Source organism: Danio rerio, chromosome 13 (genome assembly GCF_052040795.2).
Source record: "Danio rerio strain M-AB ecotype USA chromosome 13, GRCz13ab, whole genome shotgun sequence".
Classification (NCBI taxonomy): domain Eukaryota; kingdom Metazoa; phylum Chordata; class Actinopteri; order Cypriniformes; family Danionidae; genus Danio; species Danio rerio.
Window position 1 is genome coordinate 51,413,470 of NC_141033.1, and position 18,579 is coordinate 51,432,048.

The window sequence follows — 18,579 nt, forward strand, 5'->3', positions numbered from 1 at the left end:
TGCACAAATAAGACAGCAGTGGATGTTTACTTGATTTATTACCGACTGAGTCACTACAGCCAAGCCAAAGAGAGCATTCTACTTCTACTGTCATGATCTACAAATATATTAAATTAGGATTTTACTCTAATGATGTTTTTTTTTTTTTTTTAATGCAGTGTAACAATACTTTATACAAATAATTTTAAATATTTTATATAATTTTAACTCCTATTTGCTACGACTTTTGCTGTTATTAATTAATTCATTCAAGTATTTATTTATTTAAATTGTAATGCAACACTACCATGATATAAAATATTTTCAATATTAGAAATAATCGTTTACTCCTACAGTATTTACTCCTACTTTTACTGTTTATTTATTTATTTGTTTCTGTCTTTTTTATTTATTTTAATTGTAAAGCAGCTCTTCCATGTTTTAAATGATTTATATTTTCCTTTTCTACTACTTCATTTATTTTTTATTTTTTTATTTATTTAAATTGTATTGCAACACTACCATGATAAAAAATATTTTCAATGTTTAAAATAATCGTTTACTCCTATTTGCTACTACTTTTACTGTAATTAATACATTTGTTCGTTAATTAATTCATTCATTTTTTTATGTATTTATTTATTTAAATTGTAATGCAACTCTACCATGATATAAAAATATTTTCAATATTTGTTTACTCCTATTTGCTACTACTTTTTCCAATTTATTTATTTATTTGTTTGTTTGTTTGTTTGTTTGTTTGTTTGTTTGTTTGTTTGTTTATTTATTTATTTATTTATTTATTTATTTATTTATTTATTTATTTATTTATTTATTTATTTTTATTTAATTGTAAAGCAACCTGCAAGGCAGTGGCGCAGTAGGTAGTGCTGTTGCCTCGCAGCAAGAAGGTCGCTGGGTCGCTGGTTCGAACCTTGGCTCAGTTGGTGTTTCTGTGTGGAGTTTGCATGTTCTCCCTGTCTTCGCGTGGGTTTCCTCCGGGTGCTCCGGTTTACCCCACAGTCCAAAAGACAACTGTAATGCAACACTACCATGATTTAGTTTATATATATATATATATATATATATATATAATTTTTTTAATTCCTTCAAATTGATCTGATTTTGTGGCTCAATCTTATTTCTCAATATTTTTTTTCACCCTTTTCACATGTAAGCCAAAAGATGATTGTACTAGATTTGGGAATATTAGGCATGATGAAACTATGATTGTGTTGCATGTATCTGAGGTTTAGTAAGAGCTCTGGCCATCTCGTGTCTGTTTCAGGATGAGCAGCTTTATCGTAACCTTCATGAGGAGATCAACCAAATGGCTCTCAGACTGGAAAAACAGGGAAAGACTGAAGGAAAGAGCATCTCAGCCCACAGAAAACACATCAACAAAATGTTAGTGCACAGAATAACAATGCATGAAAGCATAATTAATGTCTAATTAGAGTCATTCACTAAATTTAAATATATATATAATTTGCATAAATTGGTTAAATAGTACAAAATTTTCAAGTTAGATATAATGATATTGATGTAAAATAACATTTAAAGGGAATTTGTATATCTAATTTTGAATAAAATATGGTGTAATATAATACCTGTTTTATCACATAATAATAATAATAAAATTTAAATATACACAACTTTTAAATGTTTATAAATTTTATGCACATTATAATTTTTGTAGCAACGAAAAGCAAGCTAATAAAATATACATAATTATTAAACAACTATATGCATTGTATAATCATTTACTGTTTAAAAATAGCACAAAAATATATTATTAATAATAATAATAATTTGTTTAATGGTTTTATTATTAACCTAATAGGAATACATGTAGAAATACATTGTTATTGTTATAATAATAATAATGATGATGAAGATAAAATAATATTGATGATGAAGATAACGATGACAAAATAATAATAATAATAATAATAATGCATCATGATCATAGTAATAATAGATGAATACATGTTAAACAAATTATATTTCATAATTATTTTAATTCAATAATCTCATATTTTTTCACTATGAATTTCACCATGCATTATTTGTCATCCGCTCAGCTGGCTGAAGGCCCAGTCGCACTTGAAGGAGCATCATGAGAATCTGCAGCTCGCTCTGGAAGTTTCGTCCTTTTACCAGCAGGCAGAAAACATCATCTGCTCCATCATCAGCATGGTAATAATAATTAATCTTTCATATTTTTTATGATCAAAACCAGGTTCTGTGTCATCTGATGTATGAATATGTGGACATGATGATGTGATCAGCAATATTATTTAATGCTTCACTCTCCTTAACTTTTTATATGCAGAGAAAAAGCCCCAGCAGTGGAGTGGAAAACAGCAGAGATGGAGAAATCCGGGACATCGCCAGTCAAATCATGGTGTGTGAATCGACATTTCATTGAAAAAACTAGATTGGGATCAATGGAGTTTTTTTGTTCTTTTAAAGCAGGGGTCACCAAACTTGTTCCTCAAGGGCCAGTGTCCTGCAGATTTTAGCTCCAGCCCTAATCAAACACACCAGAACAAGCTGATCAAGCTCTTATTAGGTATACTTGAAACAACCAGGCAGGTGTGCTGAGGCAAGATAGAGCTAAACCCTGCAGGGACACCGACCCTCCAGGACCAGGATTGGTGACCCCTGTCTTAAAGGATTAAGTTTCTACTTCTCACCATGGCTGCATCTATTAGAACAAAAATGTAAAAAAAAAAAAAAAAAGCAGCAAAATTATTAAATTTGTTTTCTGTTTTAATGTATGGTCACAATATATTTTGATGGTTCGTTTGTTGAATTTAAGTTACATTGCATGTACATGTCAACTAATTCCCATTAGATTATGAATAGACTGTTAGGTTGGGGTTAGGGTTAGTGTAAGTTGATGTGCTTTCAAAGTTTCTTATAGTCAATTTAATGTATGTTTAGCAGCAGGCACATGCACACATAGGGCTCAACCTGCCCTTTTTAGTCTTGAATAGAAAGTGCCCTTCCAAAGTGATCTGAAGTGCCCTAGCGACCCATTCAAACCCCCCCCCCCCCCCCCCCTGCTCTTCAGTTCGAGCGTGACAACCCCAACTCTCCCCCCCACCCCCACCCCCTGTTCAAAACCATTTATCCTACACTTAGAAGGTCTCTTCACGGGCCTGTAGTATCAACAGATATTAGGCAGGCAGTCTAGTAATACACAAATTGACCATCAAAATAAAATGTTACCTAATATATTTTAGAATGTAATTTCAAAACTGAATTTTTAGCATCATTACACCAGTCTTCGGTGTCACCTGATCTTTTACGTTTCAATGTAATGATATCATGATATTTTACATTTTTAATTAATAGCAATCAAAGTTATTCCGTTTAATCTGCAATGACATCAGCAGCTCCCCCTCTTCATCAACAGCTCCACCCCTTCATCATTAGCTCCTTCCCTTTATCATGATCAGCTTCTCCCCTTCATTAGGAGCCCCCACGCTCATCATCAGCTCCTCTCCTTAATCATCAGCTCCTCTTCTTCATCATCAGATCCTTCCCTTTATCATCAGCTCCCACCATTATCCTCAGCCCTTCTTCTTCATCATCAACTCCTCTCCTTCATCATCAGCTCCTCCCCTTCCTCATCAGCTCCTCTCGTTCATCATCAGCTCCCCCCATTATCATCAGCTCCTCCCCTTTATCATCAGCCCTTCTTCCTTATCATCAGCTCCTCCCCTTCATCATCAGCTCCTCCTCTTTATCATCAGCTCTTCTTCATCATCAGCTCCTCTTCTTCATCATCAACTGCTAACCTTCATCATCAGCTCCTCTTCTTCATCATCAGCTCCTCCCCTTCATCATCAGCTCTTCTTCCTCATCAGCTCCTCCTCTTCATCATCAACTGCTCCCCTTCATTATCAGCTCCTCTTCTTCATCATCAGCTCCTCTTCTTCATCATCAACTTCTCCCCTTCATCATCAGCTCCTCTTCTTCATCATCAGCTCCTCCCCTTCGTCAACAGCTCTTCTTTATCATCAGCTCCTCTTCTTCATCATCAGCTCCTCCCCTTCGTCAACAGCTCTTCTTTATCATCAGCTCCTCTTCTTCATCATCAGCTCCTCCTCTTCATCAGCAGATTGTCCCCTTCATCGTCAACTTCTGCCCTTCATCATCAACTCTTCCTCTTCATCATCTGCTTTTCTTTATCATCTGTTTCTATTCTTCATCATCCGCTCTTTTTCATCATCAACTCCTCCCCATCATCATCAGCTCCTTCTCTTCATCATCTGCTTCTCTTCATCATGTTTCTCCTCTTCATCATCAGCTCTACTTTATCAACTCCACCCCATCATCATCAGCTCCTCCCCTCAATCATCAGCTCCTCCTCTTCATCATCAGCTCCGCCCCTTAATCATCAGCTCTTTTTCATCATCAGCTTTTATTCTTCATCCGCTCCTCCCCTTCATCAGCTCCTCCTCCTCACCATACACTACTCCCTTTCTCCATCAGCTCCTTCCCTTCATCATCAGCTCCTTCCCTTCCTTATCAGCTCCTCCTCTTCACTATACGCTCCTCCCCTTCTCCATTAGGCCCCCCCTTCATCATCAGCTCCTTCAATTCTCCATCAGCTCCTCCTCTTAACTATACGCTCCTCCCCTTCTCCATTAGGCCCCCCCTTCATCATCAGCTCCTTCAATTCTCCATCAGCTCCTCCTCTTAACTATACGCTCCTCCCCTTCTCCATTAGGCCCCCCCTTCATCATCAGCTCCTTCAATGCTCCATCAGCTCCTCCTCTTAACTATACGCTCCTCCCCTTCTCCATTAGGCCCCCCCTTCATCATCAGCTCCTTCAATTCTCTATCAGCTCCTCCTCTTAACTATACGCTCCTCCCCTTCTCCATTAGCTCCTCCCCTTCATCATCAGCTACTTCCATTCTCCATCAGCTTCTCCTCTTCACTACACGCTCCTCCCCTTTTTCATCCGCTCCTCCCCTTCATCATCAGCTCCTACTCTTTACTATACTCTCCTCCCCTTCTCCATCAGCTCCTCCCCTACATCATGAGTGTTTATTAGTTAAATAAGTGCATCATCCGGGTATTTAAAGTCCGCTTATTCTTTTCAACATTTCTCAAAGTATTCATACTAAAATACTGCTTTATTGAATCCATTAAAATAAATGCAGTCCTCATGAGATAAGACTGAAAATAATCATAATCATCCCAAAAAATCTCAGTGACCAGTAGTGTATGTTCAAATGCATTAGATCATGTCCAGCTCTGTGTCCTGAAGCCCGTGTTTGTGCTGCAGATGCTGGACGTCAGTGTTTCTCAGCTCTCGAACCTGCAGCCGGCGCTGGCGGCTCGAGTCGCACAGAAGCAGAGCGAGCTCAAAGACTGCTGGGCCGCTTTCCAGAAGACCCTCAGGTAACACATACACCCTACACTACACCTTATAGCTTTCTTTTTGGAAAGAAATAGTACATACTTATTAGTGTGTAATAGAAAAAGGGTCAAGCTTTGTCTCATTTTATTGATATAGAAAAATAAAGCAAAAATCCAAACGTATATTTTACTCAGTTTGTACTATGTATGTAGAGTCGAAGAAAAATTAGTAACCCTCCTGTGAAATTTTTATATGCTTGTCTCCAGGGCTTAACATTAACTTTTTTGATCACCAGTCACTGTGGCTAGTGGTTTTCCAACATTACTAGCCACTCGCCATTTTCACTAGCCACAATTTTATTGTTAGGAACATATATTTTATACACATAAATATGACTGACATGCTAAAGTGACTTGATTTAGAGTTTGCGTTATCTCTACATGCCTCATTCATTTCACTTTTTGTGTGTGTCATGTATGAGCTTGCTCAATAATCATGAGCAAATGGGTATTACAATAGTATTACAGTTTATATATATATATATATATATATATATATATATATATCTACGTAAATAGGAACAGGAATGGAATTGGGTAAGCTAAATTGTCCATAGTGTATGTGTGTAATCGAGTGTGAATGGATGTTTTCCAATGATGGGTTGCAGCTGGAAGGGCATCTGCTGTGTAAAACATATTCTGGATAAGTTCATTCCGCTGTGGCGACCCCTGATTAATAAAGGGACTAAGCCGAAAAGAAAATGAATGAATGAACAGTAATGGTTACTATATTATTCTTCCGCTGTATTTCTTTTAATGCTCACAAACACACACTATCAAAGCACAGTACACCCACCCAGCACAGTTTAAAAACAGTTAAAATAACATAAAAATACAATTTTAAAGGGAAGAAATGTCGATTTGCTTTATATTAAGCAAGGCAATGCAGTATTTTTTGTTATATATGATTTTATTTCGTCAATTTTTGTTTAGTTAAAAATGTTTTGTAATTTTAATTAATGGAATTATGTCTATTGTGTTATTTAATAATAATAATGTGTTTAAAAAAAAACAAACATAAAATCACTATAAAATATTTCATTGAAGTATGAGTATCAATATCGGATCAGAAAGAAAATTAATATCGCTCATACCTAGAGGACAATGTTTGAATTTGAGTTCATTAAATGGGATAACCTCGAGATGAACTATAAGAATCAGTACATAAGCCAAAATAAAGCCCAACACATCAAAACAAACAGACAACTAAACAAAACACTCAAACAAACAAGCAGCACACTTCACCTGAACCACCTCCCACAGTCAGTGCAAGCACAGACAATTGAATGTGCAAATAATTAACTGAAACTAAAATTAAATAATTAATTAAAATAAATAACATTTACAAGTAGTTTTCCAAAAAAATCCCGTCATCAAATCTAATGGTAAATACCGCAGAGATATTTTAAAGAGCAGATTAATGCAAGACTTCTTTTTATTTAGTTTAAAGTTGGTTATAAGTTGAGCCCTATGGTGTCCTTGCAGGGACACAAGCTCTATTTAAAGTGCAAATGGGGTTTTCCACAGAGCCCACGGCGCTTTCCACAATCCAGTTTTTGTAGCATTTGTATTCCCAACCGCATGCAGCACAGCCAGGGAAATGTTTCCAAATGATAATGAGACGCATATAAAAGACGTGCGCTTATTTTCATAATGTCACCAATTACTGTTCTCAATCTAAATCCAAGATAAAGCATTTGATATCACATGTTGCTGTTTAGACTCTCTTTCTGTTTGTTTGTTTGTTTACCACCAAATTTTACGTTTTAACTGCTTGAGTTTTAATGCACCACCATATGAGGCGTCCGTATTTATTTTGAGGTTTAAAAGTCTGCGATTTTTGCCCAGTTCGTCTTAAAAAATTAAAAAGATTGCCATCGCTTGCTTAAGCCTTCGGTTGTTATTAAATGTTTATTTGCGCAGATGTTTAATCAAGATGGATTTATGGCTAATAATACACTAGCTTTTGGACGTTTACAGCCTCTCTGTAGTGTTTTGAAGGGAGATTAAGTTAGAAATCGTAGTATTATATCAATATGTGAATATATCAGGCTGCTTTTGACTGGTCTAGATGCTGATTCTGTGTTTTATATTGGAAGTAGATTCATTTGTTGTACATTACTTTAAAATTGAAGAAAATACAGTTTTTATGTGAGCTAGGGGTAAAGATTTGATTACTACACATTTCACATGTATATTATATTATATTATATTATATTATATTATATTATATTATATTATATTATATTATATTATATTATATTATATTATATTATATTATATTATATTATATTATATTATATTTAATTATATATTATATTTAATTATATATTATATTATATTATATTATATTTAATTATATTATATTATATTATATTATATTATATTATATTATATTATATTATATTATATTATATTATATTATATTATATTTAATTACATATTATATTATATTATATTATATTATGGCAGCATATTTAAACTAAAACTGGCCATAGTGTATGAGTGTGTGTGAATGTGTGTATGGGTGTTACCCAGTACTGGGTTGCAACTGGAAGGGAATCCGCTGTGTAAAAGGATAAGTTGGCGGTTGGCTGTGTAAAACATGCATAAGTTGGCGGTTAATTCCGCTGTGGTGACCCCTGATAAATAAAGGGACTAAGCCGAAAATAAAATAAAAGAATGAATAAATATTATAATATATTATATTATAAATTACATTATTGCTGTAATTGCACATGAATTTCTGTTTTATCTGTAATCATATATAATATTATTATTATTATTATTATTATTATTATTATTATTATTATTATTTATTATTATTATTATTATTATTATTATTATTATTATTATTATTATTATTATTATTATTACAGAATTTTAGATAAAATAATGCTTTTCCATATTTCTTATTATTGGTGTTTATTTTATTTTGATATATTTTTATATATGTAATCTATAAATATATGTTATAACATCAGATTTTATTATATGAAGTTAAAGCATTGTTATTCTTGACTTTAATTAAAAAATTAATATTATATCTGCATGAATCCATGTTTCCTCTGGGTGCTCCAGTTTTCCCGGAGCCAAACACATGCACTATATACGAGTATGAGTGTGTATGGATGTTTCCCAGTATTGGGTTGCAACTGAAAGGGCATTCGCTGTGTAAAACATATGCTGGATAAGTTGGCGGTTCATTCCACTGTGGCGACCCCTGATGATTATAGAGACTAATCTGAGGGAAATATAAGATATATATATAATATATATATATTCAGAATGATATATATGATATGAATAATTATAATTAATAACTAACTATAATGATAATGATACTGATGATTAACTATATTAATACAAAAATTATGTATTTTGATTGCTTTATTGCTGTATATATAGGCCAGTGAGCATCCTGACAGCAAATTAATAATACAAACCTAATAATAGTTAGCTTATATAACAGAACATGATTTGTGTGCGTGTAATATGCATGTGTGTCATCCTCGAAGTTTAGCATTTCCAGTCTCAAAGCTGTGGAGATTTCCCTATTCCCATGAGCAGATGTATTTTAAGACATGATGTAGTGCGTTCAGTCATCCGTCTCAGTGGCTTTGTTATGAAAGCATTGCTTAATTTTGGAAAGAGCAGATGCGTAACCATCATCAGTCGTCAATGTATTAAAGAGACAGTTAACCCAAAAATCTAAAGTTACTCACTATCAAGTTTGAAACAAGTATAAGATAATATAAACAAATAATACAAATGATTGCAAACTGAAAAACGAATAAAAGAATAAATAGAAAAGAAAGACATGATAGTGCAATCTGTCGGACGTAGCACAGTGCCCATTCAGTAAAGGCACAGCTAAACAGATGAGTTTTCAGTCTTGATTTGAATGTGCCTAATGTTGGAGCACATCTGATCATTTCTGGAAGCTGATTCCAGCAGCAGGGGGCGCTGTTAGTAGCTGAAAGCCAATTCACCCTGCTTTGACTGATCTCTTGGAACTTCTAGTTTATATGATCCTAAAGATCTGAGTGATCTGTTGGGTTTGTATTCAGTGAGCATATCTGTAATGTATTCAGGTCCTAGACCATATAGTGATTTATAGATCAGTAATAATACTTTAAACTCTATTCTGAATGTAACTGGCAGCCAGTGTAAAGATCTAAGGACAGGTGTGATGTGCTCTGATTTCCTGGTTCTGGTCAGAATCCTGGCTGCAGCGTTCTGGATAAACTGACTGACGTTCTTTTTAGGAAGGCCAGTGAGGAGTCCATTACAGTAATCCACTCTGCTGCTGATAAAAACATGAACAAGTTTCTCTACGTCCTCACTGGAAACAAAGCATCTGATTCTTGTAGTGTTTTTGAGATGATAGTATGCTGATTTACTGATTGCTTTGACATGACTATTAAACTCAGATCTGACTCCAGAGTCACATCAACATTCTTGACTTTATTTTCTGTTGTTTCAGAGCCAAGAATGTTGTTAATTGTTAGTCATTATCTGTGTTTCCATCCACTCATTTGTATACACATTTTGGGATATGCATTAAACAAAGCTTAATAGAAAAGACAAGATGTTTATCAACTTTAGAAATGCACATAAAAAACATATGCGATATGTGCGTAAACTACAATGGAAACACATTTAGTGCATAAATTCCAGCATGTGCATCAATGAATTAATGTGATATTGTTACGGTTTAATTAAGTCGTCTAGGGAAAATAAACGTGACACTTATAATATTCAATTATTACTGAGTAGATGAATGGAAAATACACCAGGACACAACATTTACTTTTCAATTCGTTTATTCCTCTTACGAGGAGAAGAAAAATGAAGCCAACAAAAGAGAGGCCTACATGTGTGCGCTTTGTACAATGTATATATAATAATAATAAGAAGAAAGAAATACCATCAAAAGTTTTAGGGGAAAAGGAACTAGAGTGACGCCAAAGCAAAGAACTAAACAAAACAAAAAGCCACCTAAACTAGAACACAAGATCCCCCTCTAAACTTACTAATCAAAATCAAAATGTGAAAAAGAAACCGAAATCTTTAGCATTTGCGATGCCACACATAAAATCAGCAAAAATACAAAATGCGGCGCTCACCCACTTACCTAGTGTTTCCTACGGGCAAAATGTATGTCGCGCAACTTAATAAACTATTCCCTTTTCCCCAAAAAGGAATGATAAACTCTTTAACCATGACCTAATTTACATCGATGTAGTTATTCAGAAACACAGAACAAAGCATACAGGATGAACAGCAACGAGCGAACACAAACCAACACGCACACACATAGCACTCTGAAAAACAAGGCGTGCCGGTCGAATTTAAAGTCCGCGGAACGAAGTCCAATTGGTCCACGAGGAAACGCCCCAATGAGGAGTGACAGGCTCGGGATCCAATCAGGAGGTACCTAGTAGAGAAAAAAAAAAGCGGAACAAAAGGTGATAGGGCGGGACAAAGAGCTAATGACAGTCAAGGAGATGTGAAGGGAGACGAGCAAAACAGAGAGGGAGAAGGCACATAAATACAAACTCCCACGGACCGTAACAGTAATATAGTTAGAAGAGATAATGTGATAATAAATATGTGTGTGATGTGATGCATTATTGGACAAAGCTGCGTTTTTAGCATATTGTAAAACATCTGAAAGGTTGTTTTGATCATTTATTACGCCCCAAGTCTAGGGGAAACAAAAAGGGCATAATAAACGAAGGAAAAACAAAAGTGTTGGGGTGGTGGATTTCCCAAACTAAACAAAACTTAAAGCAAAAGATTCCCTTCGGTCGACAACCAAACTCACACACTCAATTGAGAGTACATATGAAGATATTTATTATAGAAAAATAGGGTTTATAAAAATGAGCATTTCGTCAGGGTGACCACAGGCCAAAATAACAAACAAAAGAATCTATAAAATAAATCCACTAACTTACCTATTACTATTTAAAGAAAAATACGAGAATCTTACCTTACTCCCTAACATAAACAAAGTCAAAAGTAATCAAATAAATAGGCAGGTCACCCCTACACGCTCAAACTCTCAAAAATATTTAAACATATGATGGTCATCAATACAAAGTTGGTTGGTGTTTGATCGTCGGCCGAAGGGGTGAGGGAAACCCAGGAGCTCCACTCCAAACACCGAACGCAGCAGAAATGAGCTCCTCGAACCCTGCCGGAAGCTCCCTTATATACAGGCCTCGGAGACCAGCAGCCAATCAGAGCAGGGAATCACGCCGGCGTGGGAGCCTATAAGACAACAGAAAAACAGCAAGAAGGCGGGACAAAGAGGAAAACAGTACAATCCGCAATAATAAACAAATAAATAAACTTCAGTCGTAACATCATTTCTAAAACTCCTTAGCTAAAGTCTGTCATCACAGTGGTTCAGTAGTATTATTATTACGTTATTATTCCCTCCAAAACTGTCTTGAGCACCTGTCTGCTCTCCCAAAGAGCATCACCCTCCAAAGGCCATCGCATTGCGCTCATTGCATTTCGTCTTCATCTTCTGAGGCTCAACTCATTTATAAGAGAAGAAAAAACACCACAGTGGCTTCTCCTACCACACAAAACTACTTCATTCATTTCTTTATTTTCTTTTTGGCTTAGTCTCTTTATTAATCAGGGTTCGCCACAGCGGAATGAACCACCAACTTGTCCAGCATATGTTTTTTTTTAGAAGTAAAATCAACTTTTTGCTCACTTCTTTAAAGTGAAGTAACTAATTGATTTTTTTGCAGTGCAGTGTGTCATGAAGCGGGGATCACCGTGGCTGTAATTGCACTGTGTGCTTTTGGCTCCAGCCGCCGCTTCTGTTGGCAGGTTGGTTTGATGGCTGTGTGTTTGTGTTTGTAGGAATGAGAAAGCAGCTCAGCTCCCCTCGTTAACCAGGGAAGGCAGTGACCCCGAAACCCCGAGCCAAGAGCCGCCCGTCAGCGTGGGAACAGACCCACAAAGAATCATGGGAAAGGAGGTGAAGGAGGAGCAGAATCGTCTGAAGGGCTTTACGGTACGCAGCTTTGATTCTGTTACAAATGTGCAAGGAGATTCACTGTGCGCTTATTTTCCTTGGGATTATTTTCTTAAACACTGAGTTGTGAAAGTGGGATAATTAAATAAATGAAATAATTAATTCTGTCATTTATTTCATAAGATGCTCTGGATCTATCAGTGCTCTGTTGTCTGATACACCGCTCTTTCTAGGTGTTATTGACACTGGCAGGACATATCTAGAGCTTTTCATGAGGTACGACATGCTTCAATTGTGCTGGGAGGGCAAAAATAGGCCGCCAGGACAAACAGCATTCTCCTCGAATCTACAGTTTTTATATCCGCTGACATTTGGGCTGAAATAACGTCTTTTGGACACGCGATACCTGCAGCAAATAGAGGAAAATATTCATAAACCGGCAGCATAAACCATTTGTTATATTACAGGCCATTAGCGCTGGAGAAGAGCCTCAGTGTGTGTAGTGGGGTTGTCTTGGATGTGTTTCTAGAAATTATTATTTTTTTCTTTTATTGGATTTTTATTCAACAAGGAGGGGCGGCACAGTAGCTCAGTGGTTAGCACTGTGGCTTCACAGCAAGAAGGTCACTGTTTCGAGCCCCGGATGGGTCAGTTTGCATTTCTGTGTGGAGTTTGCATGTTCTCCCCATGTTGGCGTAGGTTTCCTCCGAGTGCTTCGGTTTCTCCCACAGTCCAAACACATGCACTATAGGAGAATTGAAGACTAACTAAATTGGCCATAGTGTATGAGTGTGTGTGTGTGTGTGTGAATGTGAGACTGTATGGGTTGTGGCTTAAAGGGCATCCACTGTGTAAAACATATGCTGAAATAGTTGGCGGTTCATCCCGCTGTGGCAACCGCTGGTAAATCAGAAACTAAGCCGAAGGAAAATGAATAAATGAATATTCAACAAGGATGTGCTTTAAATAGATTTTTTTTGAATACATTAATGAGGTAGCAAAATTATTTAAAAAAAATATAGAAAATTTCTGGTAACACTTTACAATAAGGTTCATTAGTTTATGTTAATTGATGCATTTACCAACATGAGCAAACAATGAACAATACATTTACTACAGTATTCATGTTCGTTAACGTTAGTTGATGAAAATACAGTTGTTCATTGTTAGTTCATGTTAACTCATGATGCATTAACTAATGTTAACAAGCATAGACTTGAATGTTAATAATGCAATAGTAAATGTTCAATTATGATTAATAAATGCTGTACATGTGTTGTTCATGATTATTTCATGTTAGTAAATGCATTAACTAATGAACCTTATTTCAAATAAAAGCTGCTTTTTAAAACCTTTTAATGCCAAACCCATAAAAATAGTTTAATCAAAATTTACAAAATAATAATCAGAAATGTTACTTGAGAATCAAATCATCTTATTTGACTGATTTTAAAGACTGGAGTAATGATGCTAAAAATTCAGCTTTACATCAATAAAGTATTTAATTATTATTATTTTACTTAAAATGGAAAGCATAAATTATCAATTCTAATATTTTTCAAATTGTTACCTGTCTGCTCTCCCAAAGAGCGTCATCTAAGCCTCCAAAGGCCACTGCATTGCGCTCATTGCATTTCGTCTTCATCTTCTTAGGCACAACTCATTTATAAGAGAAGAAAAAAACACCACAGTGGCTTCTCCTACCACACAAAACTACTTCATTCATTCATTTATTTTATTTTCGGCTTAGTCTCTTTACTAATCAGTGTTCGCCACAGCGGAATGAACCGCCAACTTGTCCAGCATATGTATTTTTAAAAGTAAAATCAACTTTTTACTCACTTTTTTAAAGCAAAAGTAACTAATTGATTTTAGCAGTGCAGTGTGTCATGAAGCGGGGATCCTCGTGGCTGTAGTTGCAACGTGTGTGAAAAATTTCTATTTCAAATAAATGCTGCTTTTTTTTAAACCTTTTAATGCCAAACCTATAAAAATAGTTTAATCAAAATTCACAAAATAATAATTAGAAATGTTACTTGGGAATCAAATCATCATATTTGACTCATTTTGAAGACTGGAGTAATGATGCTGAAAATTCAGCTTTACATCAATAGAATATTTTAATTATTATTATTAGTAGTAGTAGTTATTAGTAGTAATAGTTTTATTATTGTTTTAATTAAAATAGAAAGCATAACTTATCAATTCTTCATTATTCATGATTCTTCTATAATTTTTCAAATTATATAAATTATATATAAATATTACTGTTCTTCTGTATTTTTTTCAACCGTTTTATATCCCATGGTTTATGCAAAGTATTTCAAGATACATAATATTAAACAGGCAACGCAGTGGTGCAGTAGGTAGTGCTGTCGCCTCACAGCAAGAAGGTCGCTGGTTCGAACCTCTGCTCGGCTCGGCTCAGTTGGGTTTCCTCCGGGTGCTCCGGTTTTCTCCCACAGTCCAAAGACATGCGGTACAGGTGAATTGGGGAGGCTAAATTGTCCGTGGTGTATGAGTGTGTGTATGAATGAGTGTGTGAATGTTTCCCAGAGATGGGTTCATTCCGCGGTGGCGACCCCGGATTAAAAAAAGGACTAAGCCAACAAGAAAATGAAATGAATAATATTAAACAATTACTTATATTGTAAATCTCTAAATATCTGTTTTGTATTTTTATATATGCATCTATGCTCATGTTTTACTGATTTTAATGTTTATCTTCATGATCTTTCCCGAAATAAATACACAGGGTTCAGGTTGTACAGCTGTGCTGAAAATTAATTCTATACATATAAAGTACATGTGTTGTGGTCATTAAAGAAATTGCATTTTTATTTATTTTGTAAATATTTCTTTGTGTTGTGAGGCAACACATTGGCTCAGTGGTTAGCTCTGTCGCCTTACAGCTAGAAGGTCGCTGGTTTGAGTCCCGGCTGGGACATTTCAGTGTGGAGTTTGCATGTTCTCCCCGTATTGGCGTGGGTTTCCTGCGGGTGCTCCATGTGCGCTAACACATAACACATGCGCTATTGGGGAATTGGAGAAACTAAATTGGCCGTAGTGTATAGGTGTTTTCCAGTACTGGGTTGCAGCTGGAAGGGCATCTGATGCATAAAAATACATTTACCATTATGTATATCAGTACCATCTGATTACCATTTAACTCAAATGTAGTCCTATATACAGGTAAAGTCAGAATTAATAACCGCCCTGTATATTTGTTCCCCAATTTCTGTTTAATGGAGAGATTTTTCAACACGTTTCTAATCATAATAGTTTTATTTACTCATTTCTAATAACTGATTTATTTGATCTTTTCCATGATGACAGTAAATAATATTTGACTAGATATTCTTCCAGACACTAGTATTCAGCTTAAAGTGACATATAAAGGCTTAACTATGTTAATTAGGGTAAAGTTAGGGTAATTAGGCAAGTCATTATATAACAGTAGTTCGTTCTGTAGACGATCCAAAACAGATATTGCTTAAGGGAGCTAATAATATTGACCTTAAAATGGGTTTAAAAATCTAAAAGCTGCTTTTATCCTTGCCAAAATAAAATAAGACTTTTTCCAGAAGAAAAAATATTATAGGAAATACTGTGAAAAATTTCCTTTTAATTTTGAGTTCAACTGTATATATTTCTTGACTTGCAGATCTTCATTTTCTCAAAGTGCTTTCACTGACGGTGCCAAAAGTTGAGTAACGTCCTGTAAAACACTGCTCTTTTCATCCAGGTGCTGCATATCTTCTTCAGCTTTGTTTTTGGTTACTTTTTAGCACCATATCCTGAACATCAGCTTAGCATCAGATGGTTCTGGCTTTGTTGTGTTTGGCACAATGCTGCTGACATTCTGGGCTGAAGCAGGCTTGTAACAATGGCCGCTTGTGTCAGTAGCAGAGGTTACCAGGGTGTATCAGGTCTGGGATTCGTGCTCATTACCCTTTATGGAGACTTTTACTTTTACTGGAAGTCACAAATCCCAGTGACTAGCGGGAAGTCAGTCAGTCCAAATGCTGAAGGAATGGATCTCACAACACACAGATCTTCAATAGGTAAACGTTTAAGAATAGCTGCGTCCCAAATGGCCTACTATGCACTAATGCACTATGCACTTACCCACTTAACAGCTTAGTATATGTAGTGTTGTCCTAAATGGAACAATGTTGTTTTTACTAAGAGGAAATTCAAACCGTTTTCCTGATGACGTTTGACGGTTGCCAAATTAGTGAAATAAACGAACGAATGATCAAATAATACCTGCCATAAGTATAACCACATTCACCATCGGGAGGCGCTATAATCACTCTCATAGGAGAAGCGCCCGATACCTCCACACCTTCCGATACGTGAGCAAAACTGCGGTCGTTGAGTGCGTGAACTTTCCATCATTACACACTTCATTTTAACGGCTGAATACATGCGTCATCCGGGTAATTAAAGTGCACTTATTATTTTTAGAGTTTTTAGTGTGAACCAAGCGGCAACCTTCCGCTCTCTCTCAGGACGCCAATACGGAAGTAACTAAAACTGCAATTCATCTGAAATTCCGCTACTCCTGGCCGCTCCTGGCTCCAAAACAGAGCAAATTTCAATTGAGCCCACTGTTAGAATGGCCAACTTTACAGCAGAAAAAAAGGTGTTTACAGCCTGCTACAAAAAAAGGTTTGGGTTAATACAGCTAATATCACCCTTCATAACAACTGTGAGGGGGGTGAATTTTTTTTATAACTCATCCGTTTCCTTTATATTAAGTTATATTAAGTTTGCATAATTAAGGGCGTGGCCACTTGAGTGACAGCTAGGTCTCGTTGGTCGTCGTCACGTCACCTCACCTCAGCTGAATCCTGCAGATTAGTCACTGAACTCGGCATATTTATCGTATTTCTGTGTTGTTTTATGTGGCTTTACACAGTCAGCTGCCTTTTGGACTTGTTTCCTACAATTATTAGATGGCATGGCATGCTGAGTGCACTTAATTGTGCTCACAAACCATTCACGTGGCCTCCGTTTCCCATGTGAGTAAAGTTATATACTTATATACCATCTCTATACATGTATTTGTTTTATTTAAGATCATTTATAGTTTATATTTATATTTAGAGCTGTAATGCACTCCAGAATCTGTCAGATTGATTAGCTGTAGGCTCTAGATCAGTCATCTGAAGCGTTGTCATACAGTTATATGCTGGAGTTCATCAATAGTCTTGCATTAACTAACACAGACTATATCTGAAGTGTTTGGAAGTAATTCACATTTCCTCCTGTTGAAAAACGTCATAAGAACAATGTTTAGTGGCTCAATGTGTTACAGCAGTGTTTTTAAAAGTCTAAACACTTTATTGATATAGTGCACAACTAAGCACCAAAGTATTAAGCATTTCTCCCAAAGTAAAGTGTGTCTGAACCAGGTCCAAGCTAAATGCCAGCTGGTGTCTGTAGCTCCGCTCACTCTCCGACTCTTTGCCCTTGTTTGGTATCCCGCCGTGGGTTTGATGACGCGCGAACAAAATAGCGACGGTTGGCCGCACCTACTTGTGGCTTCTTTTGCGCTCTTTAGAAACCTATGGGTGACGTCACGGATACTACGTCCATATATTTTACAGTCTATGGTGTGAACGCACTTCATTTTCTATATTTTTTTATTTATACTACAAAATGGCATAGAATATTGCTTAAGTATGCGATTTGGGACGCACCTAATGACCTTGATATTGTTAGTGTTGGAGCCATTTATGAGTTGTAATTTCACACCACTAGAGGGCATATAAGGTATTTATGCTCTCCTAGCGATGATCTGGCGGGCGTAGAAGAAGGTCAAACAAACTTTTTGACGCCATGGACGTAAGAACGCGTTTATATTTATTTGATGTGTACTTTTTTATTAATTCATTCATTCATTTTCGTTTTGGCTTAGTCCCTTTATTAATCTAAGGATCGCCACAGTGGAATGAACTGCCAATTTGTCCAGCATATGTTTTACGCAGTGGATGCCCTTTCAGCCGCAACCCATCACTGGGAAACACCCATACACTCCTACTCACACACGCAGTTTCTTTTCGTGCTACAAGCTGACCGCTTACGACTTTCCCACTGTGACAAGTTTCGTCAAGTGGCCATGTACTTCGGCAGACTTGAGACGCAGAGC

At 36.1% G+C, this 18,579-nt stretch overlaps 1 protein-coding gene and 2 long non-coding RNA genes across 8 annotated transcripts in view; 2 read left to right on the top strand and 1 right to left on the bottom strand.

Moving 5' to 3' along the window:
• The window catches only part of LOC147841212 (uncharacterized), a 1,204,737-nt gene that overhangs the window by 237,524 nt on the left and 948,634 nt on the right, over nt 1-18,579 (top strand). The gene's annotated exons all lie outside the window — the stretch shown is intronic.
• mymx (myomixer) overlaps nt 1-18,579 on the top strand; it is a 111,112-nt gene that overhangs the window by 31,895 nt on the left and 60,638 nt on the right. For all 6 annotated transcript variants that reach the window (XM_087279775.1, XM_087279778.1, XM_087279774.1 and 3 more), the window contains exons 7-11: nt 1,268-1,386; nt 2,064-2,178; nt 2,315-2,386; nt 5,286-5,401; nt 12,308-12,461. In XM_087279775.1, the coding sequence (XP_087135901.1) occupies nt 1,268-1,386; nt 2,064-2,178; nt 2,315-2,386; nt 5,286-5,401; nt 12,308-12,461 (576 nt within the window). The remainder of the gene's footprint in view (nt 1-1,267; nt 1,387-2,063; nt 2,179-2,314; nt 2,387-5,285; nt 5,402-12,307; nt 12,462-18,579) is intronic.
• Nucleotides 14,144-18,579, bottom strand: part of LOC147841213 (uncharacterized) — a 30,072-nt gene continuing 25,636 nt past the window's right edge. Inside the window, exon 3 of the long non-coding RNA XR_015506504.1 lies at nt 14,144-14,259. This is a non-coding gene — a long non-coding RNA (uncharacterized LOC147841213). The remainder of the gene's footprint in view (nt 14,260-18,579) is intronic.